The following is a 22927-nucleotide window of genomic DNA, read 5'->3' on the forward strand; positions in this document are numbered from 1 at the left end:
GCCGCTGAAAACACAGGTGCACTTACAATACATGCAGTCAACACAGTAATACATGTAAAATAAAAATAAATTTTTAAAAAAGGAATGAGGGGTGACTGGGGATTCAGAGATAGAATCCTTTCTAGTATGCACAAGGCCCAGAGTTCAGTTCTCAACACCAGCCAGGCACAGCACGACTCCTAATTCTTGTCTCTAGATACAGATTCAAATCCAACCAGAATTGTCATTTGAGCCCATAGCTTTGTGTGAGCCCCCGTTCAGGTTGACACCCAGACTTGATTCAGATGTCACTTCCCACGCCAGCTGGTGGTTCTAGCAAGCTGAATGACACAGGTATGTCCACTTCTTGTTCCCATGACACTCTGAGCACCTCCTCATCTTCCACACAGTGCGTTATATTATACCTTCAAGTATGCTTCCAAGATGGACCAAGGTTTGTTTGTTTGTTTTGTTACTTTTATTTTATGTGTATGAGTGTATTGCCTGCATGTAGGTAAGTGCACCCATGTTGTGCAATGCCCACAGAGGACGGAAGAGACCATCGGATCCCCTGGAACTGGTGTTATGGACAGTTGTTAGCTGCCACGTAGGTGCTGGGATTCGAACCCGGGTCTTCTGCAAGAACAGCCAGTATTCTTAACCACTGAGCCATCGCTCCAGCCCCCCGCCCCAAGTTTTCTTTTTAAATTTTTTTTAAATTTTATGAGAATATTCCCTGCATGTATGTAAGTACACCTGTGTCATGCAATGCCCACAGAGGTCAGAAGAAGGCGTTGATCCCCTGAACTAGAGGTATGGACAGTTTTTAATCCACCAAGTGGGTACTGGGAACTGAATCCAGATCCTCTTCAAGAGCAGCCAGTGCTCTTACCTGTGAGCCATCTCTCCGGCCCAGGACAGTAGGTTTCTTGACCCTGGTTACCAATGGTAGGTGTAACACATATTACTGAATAAATTGTTGGACAGGCTCCATTTTAACTCAGTGTAGACGCACTCAAACCATTATTGGCAGGTGTGGTGGTCCACATCTGTAATCTCCACCACTTGGGAGGTGGAGGCAGCTGGATCAAAAGTTTAAGGTCAGCCTGTACTATCTAGTGAGCCCAACATGGGCTACATGAGAACCCGGTCTCAAAGACAAAACAAACCAAAACACAAGCCACTATGTCTAAGCTAGCCTGTCTTCAAGGGGGAGAAAATATAGATGTGAAAAAAATTCAGTCACAGGCTTTAACCACATTTTACTCTGTTCTGCTACAAATTTTAATTATCCTATAATTAGTAAAACATCCACTAAAATTGTCTTCTTTGCTTGTTCTGACAGCAGCCACAGGGTTGCGAACTTATCTGTTTCCATAGATCCTGTAACTACCATTCACTCCACAACCAGTTTCTTACTGAAAAAATAGCTTCTACCTTCACTGAGCACACTTCTGTTTCTTGTTTTATATGGAAGTGGGGATTACTGCACATACCAGTACCCCTGATTGAACACTGAACACTGGGAAACTTAGTACCCACATTCACGTCCTCATTGAATCCTCTTCAGAATCCCTTGAGGTAACTGTTATAATGCTGTTGCAGGACTTTTCCTGGAGACTCCATTTCTGTTCACGCAAGATAAAACGGAAACAAGAGACCAAAGAAACAATTCCATCCAAGTCCAGCTTGGTGAGCCAATGAGTTTATTGGGGTTACTTACAAAAGCTTGGATGAGTGGTGACTTTCAGGTGCATGGGTGGCTCAGGCAGATGCATCACCAAATCGCCCACTCTAGAATGGGTGACAGTTCACAAAACCTGCATTACTTGAGGTTCCCTGTTCAATCTGCATTCAGCTAGTCTACCAAGCTTCCCTGTCTCCCCTAATAGCTTACTGCTTATAATATAACCCTGTGAAGGGGCCTCCTGACTCTTCCAAGTTCCTTTCTAGTGCCTCCCTCCCTCCTTCCCTCCCTCCCTCCCTTCCAGCCTGAGAAAAGAGTTATACATTCACCCATTTAATAAATTGAACTGAGGATGAAGTGTTCCAACACCAAGTGACTAAGGAACAGAGTAGATCTGAACCTAAGTCTCATTTTAGAGAGCTTGAGTTCTTAAGCACCACATTATGCGACCTTTCACTACTGGAAATGGCTTTGTGAAGAGTTCACAGTCAGTACCCCAGTCAGCGCCAACTATGGCCTGGGCTGAACCTATGTTCATTCCAAGGCAAAACTAAACAGACTGGCTCTCTGGGATTACAAAGCCAAACTGGCTTTGCAGGAGGAACTAAGATCAAACAAATCCTGGCCACTTTACAGCCTTCCCCACTGAATGGCTTCTCTCTACAGCAGTCAGTGTACAAATAAAACTAAGCACTGAAACTCTATTAAAAATCCGAGCTCAGTCCTTACCAATCTATGCCTGAAACTGTCTTCATACGGTCTCAAAATTATCTTCATATGGTTTTGTCCTTGAAACATTGGCCTTTTAAATGAACCTTAAGAACTTTATCAGGGATCACAGGCTGAATTGGTTTGGAGGGAAGCATGCTTTTCTAACTGCCAATAGTGTTCAAATTTTTTAACTCTCATCAGAAATGATGAGGGGCAGAAGTATTTGAAGAGAGATCCCACACACATTCTTGGGGCAGCGGTGGTGGCTGCTGGGTGGAAATGGGGGGGTGGCACTTAGAATCTTGAATCCTGCCTGTCTTGCTCTTCTAGTAGCAGGGTACAGACCGCTAGGAATCAGGAAAGGCGAAGGTCTCGGCCTTTGTCCCTATTTCTTCATGACTTTGGTAATAACCTCAGGCACCTCACAGCTTTGGCAAATAAGACTCAAATGTCAAAACCAGCACTTGACAACTGCTTATAAATGTGGAACCCATGGATACAGAGGGCTGGCCACATATATATTTGTGTCTATTACTTCCTCACAACTAATTCTGAGTTTTCCTGTTTTGAGTCTTGCTGTGCAGTCCTATCTCTTCTGGAACTTGCTATGTATCCTAGACTGGTCTGGAACTCGGGATCTGGTCTCAGCTTCCCAAATGCTGATATTAAGTTGTACACCACACCTGGCTACAATTCTGTCTTAAAATTCCTACTGCTGTGGAACACTGTCCTCCACGCAGGGAATGTCACTGCCCTGCCCACTTGGGTTTTCAACACCTGTGACCATCTGTACAAGATTGGGCACACTAACTTTCTGTCATGGGTGGGCTCACCAGGTCCTGTCATTTACCCAAAGATTTAAGCAGCTAGTGGTTACTTTGGGGTGGGGTACTGAGATTTGTTTTCCTTCAGGGATATATCCCCCTAAAGTTGCCCATGCTCCTACTGATTAAACTTACTGATTCACCAAGCTACAAAGTAGACTTGTTTCTGTCACCATGTCCTACCTGGACTGAGTATGTTCACGTCTCCTCAGAAAAAGTTCCCACACCACCTACTTGTATGCTTACCTATAATTTAGGTTGTATAAGGGAAAACCCATATCCTTGTAGGAAACAGTATTTTTCAAAGTATTAAGGAATTAATGTATATGCCTAATAGAATAATCTTAGCCCTCAAGACAGGCATCATAGCAGGTTTACATCCTGGAACTGCCCACGGTGTCTTTTCTCCTCGGCTTGAAGGCAACAATTTGCCTCTTAACAGGTATATGTGGCCCAACTTTGGTACACCTTAAAGATGACCACTAAGTAATCCCAATACCCATATTGAACAGACAGCAGACAGAAGCAAGCAGTAAAAGAAACTGATTTGTAATATTATTTATTTGTCCTTTTTCCTGTCTTCAGAAACCAAGAAAGAAAAAAAACTGAGTTTCAAGACATGGAAACAAACCTAGCTGGCCTCATTCAGAGATGCCCTCTCCAGGTGATACAAGAGCATGGTCTATCTACTTAACACTGGGGATGAAGCAAGTCCTCTGGGAAAATGGGTCACCCACTGCAAACGAGAGACTTCAAGTCTGACTCCCAGGATGAACCAGAAGTGAGCTGTCTACACTAAGATGTTTTTTTGTGGGTCCTATGAAGTGGGATCACACTGAGAGAAATAACGTTTATGAAGGGAACCAGTGCTGGGGACTGAACTCAGGGCCTCACCCATGTTAGGAAAGTACTCTACCACTGAGCTACCTCCCAACTCAGAAGAATAGGATTACCAGTGCACTTTTTTTTTTTTGGTCTTTTTCACAGGGTCTCTCTGTACCCCAGCTGTCCTGGAACTCACAACGTAGCCCAGGATGGCCTTGAACTCAAGAGATCCGCCTGCCTCTGCCTCCCGAGTGCTGGATTAAAGGCCTACATCACCACACCTGGCTCCAGTGCACTTTTAAATGCAGTCTTGACTTATGTTTCTCCTTGCACTTAAATCCTGTGACCTTACCTTTTTTCACAAATTAAACCAATACTGTACCATTAAGGACTGATACTCCTGCAAGTCATTGCTCAAACTAGTGGGAAAGAGATTTCCAAGAGTTATTAACTCTTCAAGGTAAGGGTTTGACTTTGTTATAAGCAAAACTCAAGCCAATTTCTGAAGCATATGACTAAGAAAAACTTTTATGAAGCTAAAACTTGAGAAAAAAAATTATTTTTGAGATAGGGTCTCATGTAATCCAGGCTGGCCTCCAATTCACCACGTAGCCAAGGATAACCACTACCGCCTAAGTGTAGGGATGACTGCTATGTACTACCGCAAGCAGCAAGCCAAAATCGTTTTAAAAGCTCTTAAATACTATGGGCTCCACTGTTATGCAACACTGTCCGGGGGAACAAACTTCAATCCTCATGACTCACGCCTGTATTACACAAGCTTCTAGAGCTTTCCTTCATTTTTCATGAAGGGTGTTGGGTGTCGATATTTGGTATTCAGTTCATGAAAACACAGCGGGCTGTTAGTGCAATTTCAAACACCCTAGGTTAGTTCCTCAACCTTTTAAAAATATGGCCAGAAAAGGAACTTCTTGCCCGGAACTACTTCCAAACAGTCCTAAGACTTGGCCTAGGAATGATCACAAACAGGGCAGGAGAGGCAAGGCACCAGGAACTGGAAGCAGAAATTAATTCCGGAGTAAGCCGCAGGGCACCGGCTCTGCCGCTCAGCTCCCAACCCGGGCCACCGGGTCCCTCCATCTCCCATCTGGCCACAACGGTGGTCTGCGTGCAGATCAAAGCCGTCCAGGGGGGCAGCTGCTCCAAGTTACCGTCGCTCCCCAACCCAGCACCCCATCATCCCACTACACAGCTCTCTGGATCACTCGATTTTCACGGACTTTATTGGCTCCGGACTCCAACGGGCTCCTCACCGCCCGTGTCCCAGGGCCTGACGGCCACCGACCCTCCGTGACACCCGCACGGGCGAAGGACCAGCTGCGTGGGGGCGCGTCCGGGTCACTTGCTCTTGACTTTCTGGCTCTCGGTCTTCTTGGGCAGCAGCACAGCCTGAATGTTGGGCAGGACGCCGCCCTGCGCGATGGTCACTTTGCCCAGCAGCTTGTTGAGCTCCTCGTCGTTGCGGATGGCCAGCTGCAGGTGGCGCGGGATGATCCGCGTCTTCTTGTTGTCGCGGGCCGCGTTGCCCGCCAGCTCCAGGATCTCGGCCGTCAGGTACTCCAGCACGGCCGCCAGGTAGACCGGGGCGCCGGCGCCCACTCGCTCCGCGTAGTTGCCCTTGCGCAGCAGCCGGTGCACGCGGCCCACGGGGAACTGCAGCCCCGCGCGTGACGAGCGCGACTTGGCCTTGGCGCGCACCTTGCCGCCCTGCTTCCCGCGGCCGGACATACTCGACCTCAAGCCCGGAACTCCAGCCGAAAAGCCACGGCCGTCGGGCTCGGTTCCGGAACGCAACGCACCACCCCGGAACTGCCTCGGCCGGCTCCGCCCAGTGAGCGGTGCCACCCGTGACGGGCAGCCGCCTCATCCAATCAGCTTGCTAGCAGACGGCCCAACCTGCCATACTCGCCCCAATCAAAAGTGCAGATTCCTAGTCCTCATTTACATAGGCGGCCAAATGACTACCCGAGGCCTGCCGGGAAGCACCAGCTTGGTTTTCAGTATTCCTGCTGGCTGCCAAGGAAGGGGAAACTGGGGGTGGCTCACGCCTGTGATCCCAACACGGGAATAGCTGAGGCGGGAGGATTGCCAGGAGTCTGGGCCACCATCAGTCTGGCTACAAAGTGAGACCGTTTCTCAACAATAGCCAGAGTTCCAGATCAGCATGGACTACATACAGAGCGAGACAATAACAAAGAATTAAGCACAGGGGCTGAAAGGTTAAGAACGATGGCTGGTCTTAGGGAGGACCCGGGTTCAGGTCCCAGCACCAACATGGCGGCTAACAACCGTCTCTAACTACAGTTCCAGGGGATCCAAGGCCCTCTTCTGACATGCAGGCAATACACTCATACACATAAAATAAAAATAAAATATATAAAAAAGGATTAAGCAAAGCCAGGCGTGGTGTATGTCTGCAATTCTAGTTATCTCTTGGAGACTGAGGTAAAGTGGTAGGATTGAAAGTTCAAAACTAATCTGGGCTAAATTATGACCTCCAGGTCAGACCAGGCTAGGAAGGGAGACACTATCTCAAAACCAAACAAAATTAAAGAATTTAGGAAAGCAGAGTGGTGGTGCATGCTGGTAACCCCAGCACTCCAGAGGCTGGGGTGGGGGTGAAGAATTTGAGTTGAGCCATGGTTAAGAGCAAAATTACCTCAAATGGAGAAAGAAAAACAAATGAAAGCAAATCAAAAACATCCTGAAGATGCATCCCTCTGTCCCCAAGTACCCTCAACAGTTAACGTTAGTAGGTGTGCTGGAGGTGGCTGCGGGCTTTGGAGAGCTGGTTGGCTCTGGCCTATGCTAACTACACCCCATGAGGCAGTTCCCCTAGCAATGGTCTGTCGTTCTCAAGAACTGTACCTCTCTTCGGTCTTCAAAGCTGATGACAGACTAGACAGGAACAGTTTCTGGCTTGGACAAGCTCAGTTGGCTGAAACAACATTTCTTGGCTCCCAGCCTATGTATAGGTTTACAAAGAGTCATTGGATTCCACAGGAGAGGCCACTGGAACAGCTCAGAGGTGCAGGCTGCCTAGCCTTTGCTTGCTCTCCAAACTTTTGTTTGTTTTTTGAGACAGAGTCTCTCGGTAGCCCCAGCAGGCCTAGAATTCACTGTATACCAGGCTGGTCTTGATCTTTCAGAGATCCACACTGCCTCAGCCTCCCACATGCTGGGATTAAAGGCCTGCACCACCACACCCAGACATTATTTAACTTTTATATTTTATCCCTGTTGAAAAGTGTTTGTGAAGCTGGTAAGCATTCAATAACGGTTATATATACTGAATAAATGGATATACAAATCTCTGATGTCGTTTTTGGCTTAAATTTAATGGAAATTAAAAAAATATTTTTTGAAAATTTAACATATGAGCACTGTATTTCCATCATTTCCACTCCCCCCCCCATGTAAAATTATTCACAGAGCTTTGGAAGTATTATTTTAGGTGCCGTTTTTCCTTCAATTTTTGTAAGAATTCTAACGAGCTAAGGATTTAACATCATAAGGTAAAAATAATTAGTTTTTTTGCCCTCCAGTGGTGGGCTCTTTTAACGAATTATTAATATACTGAGAAACTAAAAAGAAACTAGGCACCATGAGTGCTCAGGGGCCCACAGCCCACTTGTTAAAACTTAACAAAAACCAGAACCAGCCTTATCAAAAGGCTGCAGGACAGGCAGGCGTCAGTCAAGCTTCACAGATTAAGCCATAAACAAGTTTTACAGACAGAACTCCTGACCACCCTGGGGGCCCGATACCAGGAAATCTTTAGAAAACGTCTGTTTTAAAAGTAATATTTAAAAGCCTTTAGATCTATAAAAATTTAGTGTAATCTCCCTACTGGGAAGGCTTATCTTCAAGATTACAGATCAGAAAAAAAAAAATCTAATTTACTAAAATGTTCATTCCTCAACATGTCCATTAAGGTCCTGGGAAAGTACTATGAATCCTATCTTAAATCCTGCTGCCTTTTAAAATGCGATGAAACCTCAGTAAGAGTCCTGTCTTAGAAGAACAGAGACACACTCATACTTTGAATTTTTGTTCAGGGGGTCTCCTGAGAAAAAAAACTTAGCCTTTCTCTGGTTTTGGGGACTTGTGTTAAAAATCAGCGTTCCAAGACCAGGTTCTGGCAACTGTTTATAAGAACTTGGAATGGAGGAGGAGGCTTGTGGAGTTGAGGCAGAAGCTCAGCGTACCCCAGCTGTTCTGGAGCTTTCCCTGTAGCCCAGGCTGGCCTGGAGGGCCCAGCAATCCTCCTGCCCGAGCCTCCCAAATGCTGGGATTACAGGTGTGAACCACTGCACCGGGTTAGAATTTCTGACTTTTAAACCGAAGCTTTGAGAACCTCGAATCTAAATGACAGGCATTTACAATAATTCAACTCAATAGCTATAGAAACAGACACGTGGGTGAAAAGCAAATACAAAGTGTGTATGGGGGGGCGGCAGGAAAATTCACAAACTATATAGAAACAGATGAGAGCAAAAAGGAGGCGCAGGGGGGAGCGGGAAAGTCAGATTTATTAAAAGAATTTGGGTGCACTTACATCATGCAGGCAATACACTCACTCACACACACACACACACACACACACAATATTTTTTTAAAATAATTTTCTTAGGTGTGGTCACGAGAAAATGAACCACCCAAATACTTCTCCAGCCACTAAAAAAGACCCACACGTGACTAAAATCTAGTAGGACACGTCGGTAGCTCCTACTGATTGATAAATTACTTCAAAGTAGTGTAAGAGCATGCATTCTGTTTAGAAGAAAATGAAAACAAACAACCCACAATAACGAATTAGAGCGCAGGGACAGAAGCAAGAATGACTAAACCTACTTTTTATTTGCGGTAAGAAAAAGAAAAATAAACTATATTGCTTAAACTTTCAAATCTATCAGTATTCTTCAAATTCATGGGAAATATTAGTCTGGTCTATATAGAGAGTTCCGGGCCAGCCGGGGCTACCAGGGGACACCCCTGTCTCAAAAAAACAGAAAAACAACAAAAAAAAGACTTTTCCCGCCTTGCTTAGCCGGCTTTCGGGCGGTGCAGCTGCCGGGAGGACCGCGCCAGGGGTGGAGCCTAGAGCTCCGCCCACTTTCCTGCTGTTTTCAAACAGGTCCGCCTTCAGGGACTATAAACCCTGCTCAGCGGCTCACTGTTTCGGGTTGTATTCCTAGGTCTTAGAAAAGATGTCTGGACGTGGTAAAGGAGGCAAAGGGCTTGGCAAGGGCGGCGCCAAGCGCCACCGAAAGGTGCTGCGCGACAACATCCAGGGCATCACCAAACCCGCTATCCGACGCCTGGCCCGCCGCGGTGGCGTCAAGCGCATCTCAGGGCTCATCTACGAGGAGACTCGTGGGGTGCTTAAGGTCTTCCTGGAGAACGTCATCCGGGACGCCGTCACCTACACGGAACACGCCAAGCGCAAGACCGTCACGGCCATGGACGTGGTCTACGCGCTCAAACGCCAGGGCCGCACCCTTTACGGCTTCGGCGGCTGAGCGCCTCACCACCCGAACCCCAAGGGCCCTTTTCAGGGCCCCCAAAACCTCGAGGAGGAGCTAGGAACACTGGGGGCCAGCAGAAAGGGTGGGGCAGGATGGAACTCTGTCGGGGGTCTGCATAGCATCCTGTATGCAAATTAGGGTGAGGGAGCCCGCGTTCTTAGTGGGAGGAAGGCTGGCTTTGGGCCGTCCCGCGTGGATCCACCCTCCTAGCAGATGAAAGCCATTTTGCATCCAGTAAGCGTCCTCATTCCTTTAATCTGGATGCTGGTCCTGAGCGCTGGTCTGTGGCAGACTTGCAGGGATGGTTTTTCTTTGCAAGTATGTGGGGTGAGGTACTCTAGCAAAGCCTGGACGGTGCCAGTGAGCAGACATCCTCGGTCGGTGATGCAGGGACTGGGGAGGAAGCTTGGACCCCCAAGTAAGACCTGATCACTCAGCGTTAACTAGGATTCCCCTGCTATAGCTTTACCTTCCTTGAGAGATTTGTGTTTTTCTGGAAGATTCACACAGTTTAGGCTAGACTGGCCTGAGTGAGTTTCCTGTCTCACGTTCCTGAGTGCTGTGATGACAGGCCAGGATCCGGCCCCACCAGGCTGTGTGCCACATTTTTAGAAGATGGCTGAGCAGTTCAGCCTGCTTGTATTAAATTCCCAGCTCAAACACCTGTAACCAGCCCCTAGAGGGATCTCAGCTTTGGCCTCTGCGGGCACCTGCACTCGTGTGCACCCTCCACCTCATACATTAATTAAAACAAAATCTTTATAAAGAATGAGTTGGGTGTGGTGGCGTGTGCCTTCAATCCCAGCTGAGGCAGGCAAATCTCTATTATGGGATCTACAAAGCGGGTTCTAGCCCAGGTGGGACTACAGAGAGACCCTGTCAGAATAGAGAGAGAGAAAGAGGAGGGAGGGGAGGGGAGGGATGTTAGTAATAGATGTTACTGGGATTTCCACAGCAGTAGCCTAGCATTTCATTAGGAATGGTTAACTATCTTGTGTTAAGTGCTTATTGCTTGTGTCCCGTTTCCCAGAAAATTTATGAAGCAGTTACAGATGCAAAAGCTACTACAAGGGTTAAAGAATTGGAGCCAGCGCCGGAGGTGGTGGTGCATGCCCTTAATCCTAGCACTCGGGAGGCAGCTCTCTGAGTTCAAGGCCAGCCTGGTCTACATAGTGAGTTCCAGGCCAGCTGGGGCTACAGGGAGACCCTGTTTCAAAAAGACCAAAAAAAAAAAAAAAAAAAAAAATTGGAACCAGGATTTGAATCCAGCCCTGTGGGGCCTCACAGCTCTTTTTTAATCCGTATGTACCACTGTTTGCCATCCGGGCTCTTTTCACCCTGTTGGCTGATGTTTCACTTACAGTATTTTCCCTTGAAACTGCGCAGGCTCGGCTCCTTTCCTTAATGAAAGTGAGAAAGATAACTGAAAAAAGTAATGCAGTTGAGCTGAGCTGCTTTCCATACGTTTCTGTCTTCAGAAAGATCGTTTTCAGTGACTGCTGGTGAGCGTTTGTCAACCTGACACAAACTAGAGACACCCAGGAAGAGAGGCTCCCAGTTGAGGAACTGCTTCCGTGGATTGCCCTGTGGCAGGTCTGGTGCATTTTCTTTTTTAGGGGGTGGGGAGGGGGCGTGTCTTTTTGAGCCGGTCTCCCTGTTGCCCCAGCTGGCCTGGAACTCACTACGTAGACCAGGCTGTCCTTGAACTCACAGAGATCCGCCCGCCTCTGCTGGGATTCAACGGGTGCACACCACATCCAGCCTCTGGCGCATTTTCTTACTTGTTAATTGATGTTCAGAGAGCTCAGACCACTGTGGACAGTGCCATCTCTAAGCAGGTGGGCCTGGTTGGGGGAGGGGAGACTGGAGAGATGGCTTAGTGGTTAAGAGTGCTGACTGCTCTGCAGAGGACCCAGGTTCAGTTCCCAGCACCCACATGATGGCTAAGAAATGTCTGTAACTCCAGTTCCAGGGGGATCTGATGCCCTCTTCTGACCTCTGAAAGCATTACATAACATGAGTGACTTGCACACAAGCAGGCAATACACTCATACACATAAAATAATAAATACGTTTTTTTTTTTTAATTTCTAGGCGTTTGTTTGCCTAGTTTTTTTTTTTTTTTTGGGGTGTATGTGGGTGGGTGTGTGTGTGTGTGTGTGTTTGTTTGTGTGTGACAAAATCTCACTCTATATCCCAGGCTGACCTCAAACTCATAGCAGTCTCCTGCCTCAGCCTCCCAAGTGCTGGAATTACTAGTTCCCACTGTCATGCCTGGCTTCATGACAATGGTCTTGAGGAATATTAATGAATTGCCTTTCATCAGAGTTTCTGTCTTTTTTTTTTTTCTTTTTTTAAACAGATAACTTGTCTTGGGGTTAAGGGAATTGCCCCCTACCCCTATGCAGGATGAGTCACAGATCTTTCCTGACAGAGGAAGAAGCTTTGAAGACAACTAGGAAATCTGGGGCTGAAATCAATGAAATTTCAAGCTAGCTTTAAAAATGAGGCATTAATATTATAGCAGGGTTAAGTTTTAATTTTCAATTTGGAGGAGGTATTTGGGAATGGACCCAGGACATGGTGTATTAACAAAGCACATGTTTGAACAGTGAGCTACATCCCCAGCACCCTTAATTTACAGTTTTAATGTAGAGCACTTTTCACAGGGGATGACACACTAAGGCCTTCTGTAAATCCTGTAGAAATTCAGAGTAGTTGAACTGTCAAACAGCCTATTGATCCTTTGTAAATTGCTCAGAAACGTTGAAATGGGAGTATGTCTAATCTTCATTCTGCATTCCATACCTACTGTACCCAAAGCTTCAAAAAATGAATACACAGAAATTTGTGGATGGCTTATTATAATTGCATGTTATTTTACAAGCTAAAATATTGCCAGAGGATGGGATTCAAACACTCTGGCAAAATCTATGGTTCTAACTGCCACCTACTGGACATAAAAAGGAATACATTATGCTGGAAAGAATTTTTTTTTAATTTTTTTACATTTATTTGTGTGGTGTGTGTGTGTACGAGTGTTCAAGGGCGGTCAGAGGACAACTATGGGAAGTTGGTTCTCCTTGCACTATGTGGGTTCCATGGATCAAACTCAGTTTGCCACACTTGGTCCCAAGCACCCTTACGCCATCTCACTGGCCTTCCCTCCCCCATAAATAGGCAATTTTTTTTTCTTAAAAGAAAGGGGGCTGAGTGGTTAAGAGCACTGGGTGCTCTTGCAGAGAACCAGGTTGGCTTTCTAGCAACTCCAATTCCAGGGGATCTGACACCCTCTTCTAGCCGCTGTAGACTTTCCACAGCATGGATGTGCTTAGACACATGCAAGCAAAACATTTAATAAAAGTAAATAAATTAATTTTTTTAAAGAAAAGGAGCTTAACAAATCAGTAAGCAGTATTCGTCCATGGTTCCTGCCTCTCCTCCTACTTGAGTCCCTATCTGTCTTCCCTCAAAGATGGACTATGATCTGGAAGGGTAAGCCAAATAACCCCTTTCCTTTTGGTCATGGTGTTTATCACAACAAAAAGCAAGCTAGGATAACAGCAATTATTTGTTTCTGTCCTGGAGGCAATATTTGGATTATATTTTCAAATTCATCATTTTTCTTTTTGTCTAGTTAGACCTATACTATTTTCTCCTAAGTTAAATTTGGCAATTTATATTTTCTTGTAAAGCCACATATTTTATCAAAATATTGTGGTAAAGCACCTTCTTGACCATAGCTACGCCATGTTGAAGTCTAGGCTGAATCTAGCCCAGGGCATGGGAACACATCAGCAGGCTCCTGGTTGCCTTGAGAACAGGGCAGCATGTTCCTGGTTGCTCCTGCTAACTGCAGATTTATGGTTTCTGCATTTTTTTTTTCCCACTTGGCTTGCTCTTGCAGAATAGCTATTGTCTTACAAGAGTAGAAATTGTTAGCTTTCCATTCCTAAGCTTGGCGTTGCTCCTGCTAACTGCAGATTTATGGTTTCTGCATTTTTTTTCCCACTTGGCTTGCTCTTGCAGAACAGCTATTGTCTTACAAGAGTAGAAATTGTTAGCTTTCCATTCCTAAGCTTGGGAACTTAAACTTTTCACCCTTGGATGTAGTTTTCTGTATAAAAGCTTACCCAAGAGATGGCTTGGTACTGTACTTGGGAACTGAATGCCCAGTGTAGTTGCCAGACAGCTAGAAAAATATATGAAGACTTTCTTTTGGCATACTTTTCTGTGTCTGAGTGGTCTTCTGCTGAAACAATATCATAACAATATTAGAACACACATGCATGGTATTTCTAATATTAAACTTGGTTTGTTCATGTCTAGCTTTGCTATATCTAATGATTACATCTTTCAGATATTTGTGGATATATTAGAGCCCTCAAAAATATTTTAGAAGGGACTGGAGAAATGGCTCAGCAGTTAAGAGCACTGGCTTGCAGAGGACCCAGGATCAGTTCCCAGCACCCACATGGCAGCTAACAACTATCTATAACTCCAGTTCTAGAAGATCTGAAGTCCTCTTCTGGCTTCCACAGGTATTGTGCCCACATGGTACACCTATATACAAGCAGGTAAAACACTCATACACATAAAATAAAAATAGATAATTAAAAATCTATTAGCCTAATAATTTTAATTATCTCATTCTATTGTTTTTTTATTGTGTGTATGTACGTGTATGTGTGCACACGCATGCCTGTGTGTGCATAATTAAGAGAAATTATTCTCTTAATTTTCTTGATGTGTGTCATCTTTTTGAGACAGGGTCTCCCTGTGGCCACAGCAGGCCTGGAACTCGCTATGTAGACCAACCTAGCCGTCGAACTGACAGAGATCTGCTAGCCTCTGCCCCTGAGTGCTGGGATTAAGGCATGGGCCATCATGCCCAGCTCTTGATCATATTTTAACCATTTCTTCTAATTCCTTCAGTTCATTTATTTAACTGTAAAAAAAAAAGTGAAATCATGACATTGGCAGGAAAATGGATGGAACTGGGAACATTATCAGAAAAGATAAAGACCATATTTTCTTTCATGTAGAACCTAGAGTTTATGTGTGTAGATAAATGTGAGTTGTGTGTGTGTGCATGTGTGTAGGTCATGAAACTTGAAATAAGATCCTGGAAGGATAGGGAAATACGCATGGCATGAAAACAGAAGGGGGTGATCTAACTAGGGGAAGGGAGGGAATCAGCCGGAGGCAGGCACAGAGAGAGGCAGGTGAGTTATTACTAAAACAAGGTATAATCTATATATGAAAATGTCATAATGAAACCCATTACTTTGTACACTAACTTTAGAAACTAAAACATTGTTAGCCTGATGTGTCATTCACACCGAATTTAGTATGGTTTCACCACCTTTCATGTTAACGGTCATCTTTTTCTCTGCATGGTAAAAATAATGACTGTATAATAACTCATCGCAGTAAAGACAGAAGATGAATATTCACCATGTTGGGAGAGCCTGGAATTCACAGTCATGAGAGCACTACACCTGGCAGTCAGCCTTCAGACACACTTTAGATGAGGGAAAAGGTGGTAGCATTTTGGTGGTGTAGGTTTAGGGATTCTATTCCAGTCTTTGATTTTACTACGTCTGGATGAATTCACACGACTAACTGGGCAACTTAGTTCTGTATCAGGTTTTTAATTAAAAAAAATTTTTTTTATGTGTATAAGTGTATTGCCTGAATGTATGTAAGCACACCACCCATACAGTGCTTGCAGAAGCCAGAAGAATGCACCAGAACCTGTGGAACAGGGGTTACGGATGATTGTCAGCCACTGTGTGGGAGTTGGGAACCGAACCCGGTCCTCTGGAAAAGCAGTCAATGCTCTTAACTGCTGAGTCATCCCTCTGGTCCCTAGTATCAGCCATAAAAGGATGCTTACACTTAATGAGGTAAAGAGTGTCCTAATTTCATTCTATTGCTGTAATAAAATACCCTGACAACAAACAACTCAGTGGAGAAAAAGTTTATTTGGCTTGCAACTCCCAGTTACAGCCCATTGTTGGGGGGAAGTCAAGACAGAAACTTAAAGCACCACCTCCACAGTCAAGAGCAGACTTGCTTAGTTCTCAGCTAGCTTTCCCTGTTCCTACACAGTTCAGGGCCTGGCTCAGAAAATGGTGCCTCCCACATTCACCCACTTCAATTAACAATGAAGACACCACCACCACCACCACCACCACCACCACCACCACCACGCATATCTTGTCTGGAAAGTTCCTCAGTTGAAACTCTCTTCCCATGTGGTTTTACGTTTTGTCAAGTTGATAGTTAATACTAACTGACCTGTACATCTAGAGAGATGCACCTGGCCCTGAGCCAGCTAAGAGGCTGTCAGTCATGTCTCTCCATCATGCTCAATAGAGGCAACGTTCTACAGTGGGGACTGGGATTTGTATGGAAGTATTCCTTCAGAGCTAAAAGGGGACCCATCTAAGCAGCCTCCTCCAGTTTCTGCTTTCTTGCTAGATGAGTGGTGTTAATAGGGAGATATAAAACCCTCCCACTCACCCTATCGCTACCTCAGTGTATGAATTTGTTCTCATTCGTTATCCTAAAATGAGTTCAGGGCTGGTGATGTAGCACAGTGGTAGAGCATTTGCTTAGTATGTGTAAGGTTCTGAGTTCAATTCCCAGCACCATCAAAAAATGTTTGTTCAGTTTAGAGGGTTAATTGATCACCAATTCAAAACAGACTCCCAAAGTTTATGTCTCCCAAACCTGTTTTGTAACCCCTATATTCAATTGCCAAACTTTTATTTATAATTTTTATTTTATGTGTACGAGTGTTTTTCCTGCATGTATGTAAGTGCACCCATGTTATGCAATGCCTGTGCAGGTCAAAAAAGGGTGTCATAACCCCTGGAACTGGAGTTACAGATGGTTGTTAGCTGCCATGTGGCTTCTGGGACTCAAACCCGGGTCCTCTACAAGAGCAGCCAGTGCTCTTAAACTGCTGAACCATCTCTCCAAATACCAATTTCTTGTGGAGGATCAAATGCAGGATACCCCCAGCACAGGCACACTGTGCAAACATTCCACCCGAACTAGTTCGCAGTCCTTTTAGCTCTTTCTATTCAGTTTTTATTTATCAAGACAAAATCTGGCTATTTCCCACACTGTCCTCATGCTCAGGATCCTCCTGCCTCTGTCTCCCAAGTGCTGTACTACCACACCCCACTTTTTTACTTATTTATTTATTTTATTATTATTATTTTTAATCCTAACAAGTTTATTGGGCTTGCTAACAGAGCATAGGGTGGGGATTTATTTACAGAAGAGTCCCCCCCCCCATTTACAGCTGCACTGGAAAGTCCACACTCAAATATACATTCTGTGAGTTCTTTTTTTTCCTTTTTTTTTTTTTTCTCTTTTTGGTCTTTTTGAGACATGGTCTCCCTATAGCTCCAGCTGTCCTGAAACTCACTATGTAGACCAGGCTGGCCTTGAACTCACAGAGATCCACCTGCCTCTGCCTCCCCAGTGCTGGGATTAAAGGTGCACACCACGCCGAGCACATTCTATGAGTTCTTAACAGGTGCACAAAATGCTGAGAGAGGTGCCTCATGACAATCTCGGCTTATATATCCTTGGCCTCTCCCCCACATGCAGCTAAGGTCACCTGATTGTGTGGGAGGGGTAACTGACTCCCCCATCTATTCCTTGACCAGCATGGGAAGGAGGTGTGACTATAGCATGCCAGCATAGGGGTCAGAGGTCACTTCCAGTTAACCCTCCAGCTCGTACATTCTTTCTGCCAACCTCGTACATTCTTTCTGCCAACCTCTTCTGCAAAAGTCCCTGAGCTTTGGAGGGGATGATAGTTGTGGGGTAATCTTCCTCCATTGTGGCAAGGCATTGAACGTTGGGGGGTCTCTGTATCATCTGTTTTCCATAGGCTCTTGGACCATTTCAGTGGGATTCCATCTACCATAAGAATTTAGTGCTAGGATCCACAAATGAGGGAGAACATACGTCTTTTGTTTTTCTGTGTGTTAGTTCACTTAGGATAACAGTTTCTAGATCCATCCATTTACCTGCAAATTTCATTATTTCATCTTTCTTGACTGCTGAGTAGAACTCCATTGTGTAAATGTACCACATTTCCTTAACTACTTGTCAGTTGAGGGGCACTTAGGATGCTTCCATCTTTTAGCACCACGTGGAGGCTGAATTCAGGCACTCTTAGGTGGTCTGCTAAGGTCTCAGTCCCTATACCCAGCCGAAGCCAGAGCCAGATCAGGAACTCTCCCCACTTTTTATTCTTTAAATTCTTTTTTTTTTTTTTTTTGGTCTTTTTGAGACAGGGTCTCCCTGTAGCTCCAGCTGTCCTGGAACTCACTATGTAGACCAGGCTGGCCTTGAACTCACAGAGATCGCCTGCCTCTGCCTCCCAAGTGCTGGGATTAAAGGCCTGGGCCACCACGCCCGGCTTCTTTAAATTATTTTAAAGTTGTAATTTATTCCTTATTTTTATTGTTCATTTTTGTCTGAAGTCTTGGAGATCAGTAGCAATTTATGATCTCATTAATCCTTTCACCGGAATTCTTTTACAAACCTAGTGTTTCTTTTCGTAACTGAGGTTTTTTTTTTTTTTTTTTTTTTAACAAAATAAAAGATTTATTAGGATCAGCAAGATGGCTCAGCAAGTAAAGTATTTTACCACCAAGTCTGTCAGCCTGCGTTTGATGCTCAGGACACATTGTGGAAGGAGAGAACCAACTCCCACAAGTTGTCCTCTGACCGCCCCCCCCCACATGCGGTATAACCCCCAATAAATAAATAAACAATAAAATTTATTTTAAATTAATTTATCTAAATGTTAGAGATGTAGCTTGGTAAAGCACTTGCCTGTTATGCATGAAGCCCCGCGTTCAATCTCCAGTACTGCAAAAAACCAAAAGTTTAGTCAAAAAATCCAATTGGGGGACTTCCACTTCCTACCAGAAGTGGGTAGGGAGTGTTTGGGGCGAGATCCTGCTGTGAGTGTATGTGACCTGGCTCTGTGCAGGGACCTGTGGGGTAGGTCTAGCCTCAGGACTCTGCAGTGCTGGTTTGGAAAGGTGTTTTCAGAAAGGCCGTCGCCCATTCTAGTCAGACTCGTGCCCCTCTGAGTTGCCATGACGTCATATGTAAAATGATCGATAGATGGGCCCCTTAAGTCACTTTCAGGTGTATCCTGTGCTTACCTGATTGGGAGATCTGTGTTCAGTTCTGTTGTCTTCCACCTAATCACAGCCGTCATGGAGGCACCTCCAGTCACCATGATGCCAGTACTGGGGGCACCATTAACATGATGGAGTACCTACTGCAGAGAAGTGTTTTAGACCACAGTTTGGAAAGCCTCATCCACCGCCTTCGTGGTCCGTGTGACAACGTGGAACCTGAGACTTTCCTGGATCACGAGATGGTATTCCTCCTTAAGGGCCAGCAGGCCAGCCCCTTTGTTCTCAGGGCCCCGTGCTCCATGGACAGGGCAGGGTCACCGTGGCATGTGCGCTCCCTGGGACAGTCAGAGATGAGGAATAAGAACTGCCACGCCCTGGTTCAGAATTGTGTGGATATTGCCACATCTGAGAACTTCACCGACTTCTTGATGGAAATGGGCTTCCACATGGACTATGAGTTTGTTGCCAAAGGACACTTGTTCCGGAATGGCATCATGGAGATTGTGGTGTACAAGATTTACTGCATCCTGGTCCCAGGGAACACAGATAACACAGAGGCCCAGTCATTCTCCTATCTTGAAGAATTAAGTGTTGTTGCACCACCTGGGCTGGACATGGTTTCTGATGCCATGAGGAACTTTGCTGAGCAGCTCAAACCTCTGGTTCAACTACAAAAATTAGACCCCAAAAGGCTTTTGTGATTAAGAAAGTCTGTCCACCCTGGAGGCCTGTCTTCAGCTATTAGACAAAACGTGTTACAAATGCCCCATTTCACCGCGGCCAGCCAGGCAGACATCCTCCAGGAAGAAGGAAGGAGAGAATTGAGTTGTCCTTTTGCTGTTTCCTTCATATGGCGATTTCACCTTCATGACGGCCTTTTAAAATTAATGGTCTAGAATAACATGGAGAATTTGTCCAAGCTCCTCTGCCCAAAGTGAAGAAACTAGATTAAATTAGCTTTTGGAAAGAAAACTCTCCCCGGACTTGGGGGATGACTCGGTTAGGAGCACTTGCTGCTCTTGCAGAGGAACCAGGCTTGGTTCCTAACGCACATGGCACTTAACATCTGTAACTGCAGGTTAGGGAGATCAGGTGCCCTCTTCTGACCTCTGCAGGCACCTGCCCACAGGTGACACACATAAATTTAAAAGAAACCCATTGTTTTGCATTTTCTTTTTCTTTGCTTTTGTTTTTATTTTTCTTGTATTTTTTTGTTCTTTTGCTTTTTATGTTTTTTTTTGTTTGTTTGTTTGTTTGTAAAGTCATGAGTTTCAATGTCTTCTGAGAGACAGCAGAGGTACAGGGCTTCAGAGTCTGCACTTCCAGTCAGATGACTCAGCTTGGAATCCCAGAACCAACACTCAACCTGTGTACAAACAGGTAAATTGTTGAACCAATCTTGATTCAGTTTCCCCATCTGAAAAACAGACATAATTTAGCCCACATCATAGATTTTTGTCACAATTGAGCTAATTTTATAAGGCACTTAGATTATGTTTGACCCTTGGTAAATGCTATATGTTCTTATAAGTGAAATGGTAAGGCTACTGGGAGGCTTAGGAGGGAATGGTATTTGATTTAGAATTTTTAAAAAATATTTTATTATTTTTTATTTTATGTGTATGCATGTATTACCTGCATGTAGGTAAGTGCACCCATGTCGTGCAGTGCCCGTGGAGGACAGAAGAGGCCATTGGATCCCCTGGAACTGGAGTTACGGACAGTTGTTAGTTGGTATGTGGATTCTGGGATTCGAACCCAGGTCTTCTGCAAGAACAACCAGTGTTCTTAACATCTCTCCAGCCCAGGACAGATGATTTACAGAGAGATTGATTTAGAATTTTTTGAAAAGTCTGTTGACTACCTGGGCATGGTGACACATGCATTTAACCCCAGCACTGGGGAAGCAGAAGCAGGCAGATCTCTATTAGTTCAGGGTCAGCCTGGCCTACATAGTGAGTTCCAGGCCAGCTGGGGCTACAGGGAGACCCTGTGGAATGTTGTGTGGGGAAATGAGTTGTAAGGGACAGAAGCCGAAGCAGGGAGAACAGTTAGGAGGCTCTGAGAGTCTCCCAAGCAAGAGGTGGTGAGGAGGATGTTAACAGAGAAGTGAAGATGAGCCTTATCAGAAGCAAGTGGCAACAGAGCTGTGTCTCCATTAGATGTGGGAGTGAGGGAAAGAAAGTAAGCCAAAGATGATGCCCAGGATTTAGATGGAAGGGTGCGGTGGGACAAAGATTTCACTTCCTGGATTGGAAAAAAGGGAAGGTAAAGGGGATGGAGTCTAGTGTTCAGTTGCAGGCATGCTGTTTTTGGACTGCTGTTCCACATCCCCCACAGACATACAAGGCCCATTAGATTTCTGAACATGAAGTTTGGAAAAGAATCAGGGCTCAGGATGTAAACTTTTTTATTTTTTATTCTTATTTTTGATGGGTCTGAGTGTATTGCCTGCATGTATGTAAGTGCACCCATGTCATGCAATGCCTGCAGAGGTCAGAAGAGGGCATCAAATCTCCTGGAACTGGAGTTAAGGATGGTTATTAGCCACCTTGTAAGTGCTGGGAATCAAACCCTGGTACTCTGCAAGAGCAGCCAGTGCTCTTAACCACTGAGCCATCTCTTCAGCCCTCTCAGGATGTAAACTTAAGGTCATTCATTATATAAAGATGCAATGTTGGGGCTAGTGAGATGGCTCAGCAGTTAATAACACCTGCTGCTCTTGCAGAGGACCCAGGTTCAGGTCCCTAACTCCAGTTCCAAGGGATCCATCACCCTCTTTTGGCCTCAGTGGGCATTGCATGGATGAGTGAACTTACATTCAGAAAAAAACACTCATACATGTAAAATAAAAATATACAATAAACAAACAAATAAGATGCAGTGTCCCAGGAATAAATAAAAGAAACAGTGCCCGATGCTTTTCATTTTAATTTCTAAACTTATTTTTATTTTTTTCTTATAAGCTAGCTAAAGAAGCCTTCTATATAAAATCGCATTTTAACAAACTTAGCACACCTAGGTTTTTTGTTGTTGTTTTCATTTTTACCATTTTCTCTTCACCGATTTTGCTATTTCCTTTATCCTTATGAAACTATTTTTATTACACTCCATTTACTTTATGTGCTTGTGCATATATCTGAGTATAGGTGTGGAGGTCAAAGGACAGCTTGTGGGAATCAGTTCTCTCTTTCCACCGTGTGGCTCCCAGGGCTTGTGCTCAGGTTTCAGGTTTGGTGGCAGGCACCTTTACCTGCTGAGCCATCTTGGCAGCCCATAAAACTATTATTATATTTAATACGCATATTTTCTTAGCCCCTTCCAAACGTCCTCATTTCCTCTTAGGTACTCTTTGTTATTTAAGTTATCTCAGTAGCCTCTCAATAGAAAGATCTAAAAGAAAAGATCCTAGAATATGCCAGAACTGGCCCAATATTTGGCTCAATCACTTACCACTTGTGTGATCTCCAATTCAAAGATTTTTCTTCTTCCATAAAACATGGATAGAATAGTGAAACCCTCTGAAATACAGTTTCAAAATTAAACAAAATAATACATGTAAGAAGCACAGTTTGAGGGCTGGAGAGATGGCTCAGCGGTTAAGAACATGTTCTGTATTCCAGAGGACCCGAGTTCAATTGTCAGCTCACAGTTGCCTGTAATCCAGCTCCAAGGAATCACACATCCTCTTCTGGACTCTGAAGGCACCCACATTCACGTGGCACCCCACAGACACATACACTCAAAACTTTTTAGAAAAAGCACAGTTTGGGAGGTAAGTTCCTAGTACACGTTCAGAAAATGCAAAGGCCATGTGAACTCTCTCCCACTTTCACTTCAGAGGCTCTTTTATAGTTTCCAACCTGTTGCCAAGGTCTTAGTAGATGCTCAATGAGTTCAAGATATTCGCTTTTATGGCTCTTGAACTTTCTCTCACATTCACTTCCACTACATCGGAATTTCCCAGCTCTTATCTTCAACGTCAAGAATTTCTATTTTAAGTCCAGACAGGGTGTTTGCGTCAAAGATAGACATTTATTAAATAAAGGCCTAGCTAAGGAGACACTGTGTGATGAAGTCAAGCTCTGCCCTCTCATCAGTCCTTGGTATTTTCACACTTTCCTCTATGAGATTTTCCTGAGTGTCCATCTCAGAGCGCATCCTCCA

At 44.8% G+C, this 22927-nt stretch overlaps 3 protein-coding genes and 1 pseudogene across 3 annotated transcripts in view; 3 read left to right on the plus strand and 1 right to left on the minus strand.

Moving 5' to 3' along the window:
* Positions 1 to 5251: 5251 nt before the first annotated feature.
* On the minus strand, positions 5252 to 5849 carry LOC103752318 (histone H2A.J). Its single transcript, XM_008856042.2, has one exon. The coding sequence runs from the start codon at positions 5773 to 5775 to the stop codon at positions 5386 to 5388; it is 390 nt and encodes a 129-aa protein (XP_008854264.1). The 5' UTR covers positions 5776 to 5849; the 3' UTR covers positions 5252 to 5385.
* A 3389-nt stretch (positions 5850 to 9238) lies between these two features.
* Positions 9239 to 9610, plus strand: LOC103752320 (histone H4). Its single transcript, XM_008856043.3, has one exon. It carries the CDS (start codon positions 9258 to 9260, stop codon positions 9567 to 9569), a length of 312 nt encoding a protein of 103 aa, XP_008854265.1. The 5' UTR covers positions 9239 to 9257; the 3' UTR covers positions 9570 to 9610.
* A 369-nt stretch (positions 9611 to 9979) lies between these two features.
* Positions 9980 to 19870, plus strand: LOC103752321 (annotated as a pseudogene).
* Gucy2c (guanylate cyclase 2C) overlaps positions 11051 to 22927 on the plus strand; it is a 112361-nt gene continuing 100484 nt past the window's right edge. The window contains exon 1 of the mRNA XM_029557656.1: positions 11051 to 11168. The gene's annotated coding sequence lies outside the window, so the exon portion shown is untranslated. The remainder of the gene's footprint in view (positions 11169 to 22927) is intronic.

The sequence above is a fragment of the Nannospalax galili genome, unplaced genomic scaffold (assembly GCF_000622305.1).
Source record: "Nannospalax galili isolate Female #2095 unplaced genomic scaffold, S.galili_v1.0 scaffold208, whole genome shotgun sequence".
Classification (NCBI taxonomy): Eukaryota; Metazoa; Chordata; class Mammalia; order Rodentia; family Spalacidae; genus Nannospalax; species Nannospalax galili.

What these genes read in the sequence shown, in the direction of transcription:
- LOC103752318 (XM_008856042.2), bottom strand. Translation starts at nt 5,775, where the DNA reads ATGTCCGGCCGCGGGAAGCAGGGCGGCAAGGTGCGCGCCAAGGCCAAG.
- LOC103752320 (XM_008856043.3), top strand. Translation starts at nt 9,258, where the DNA reads ATGTCTGGACGTGGTAAAGGAGGCAAAGGGCTTGGCAAGGGCGGCGCC.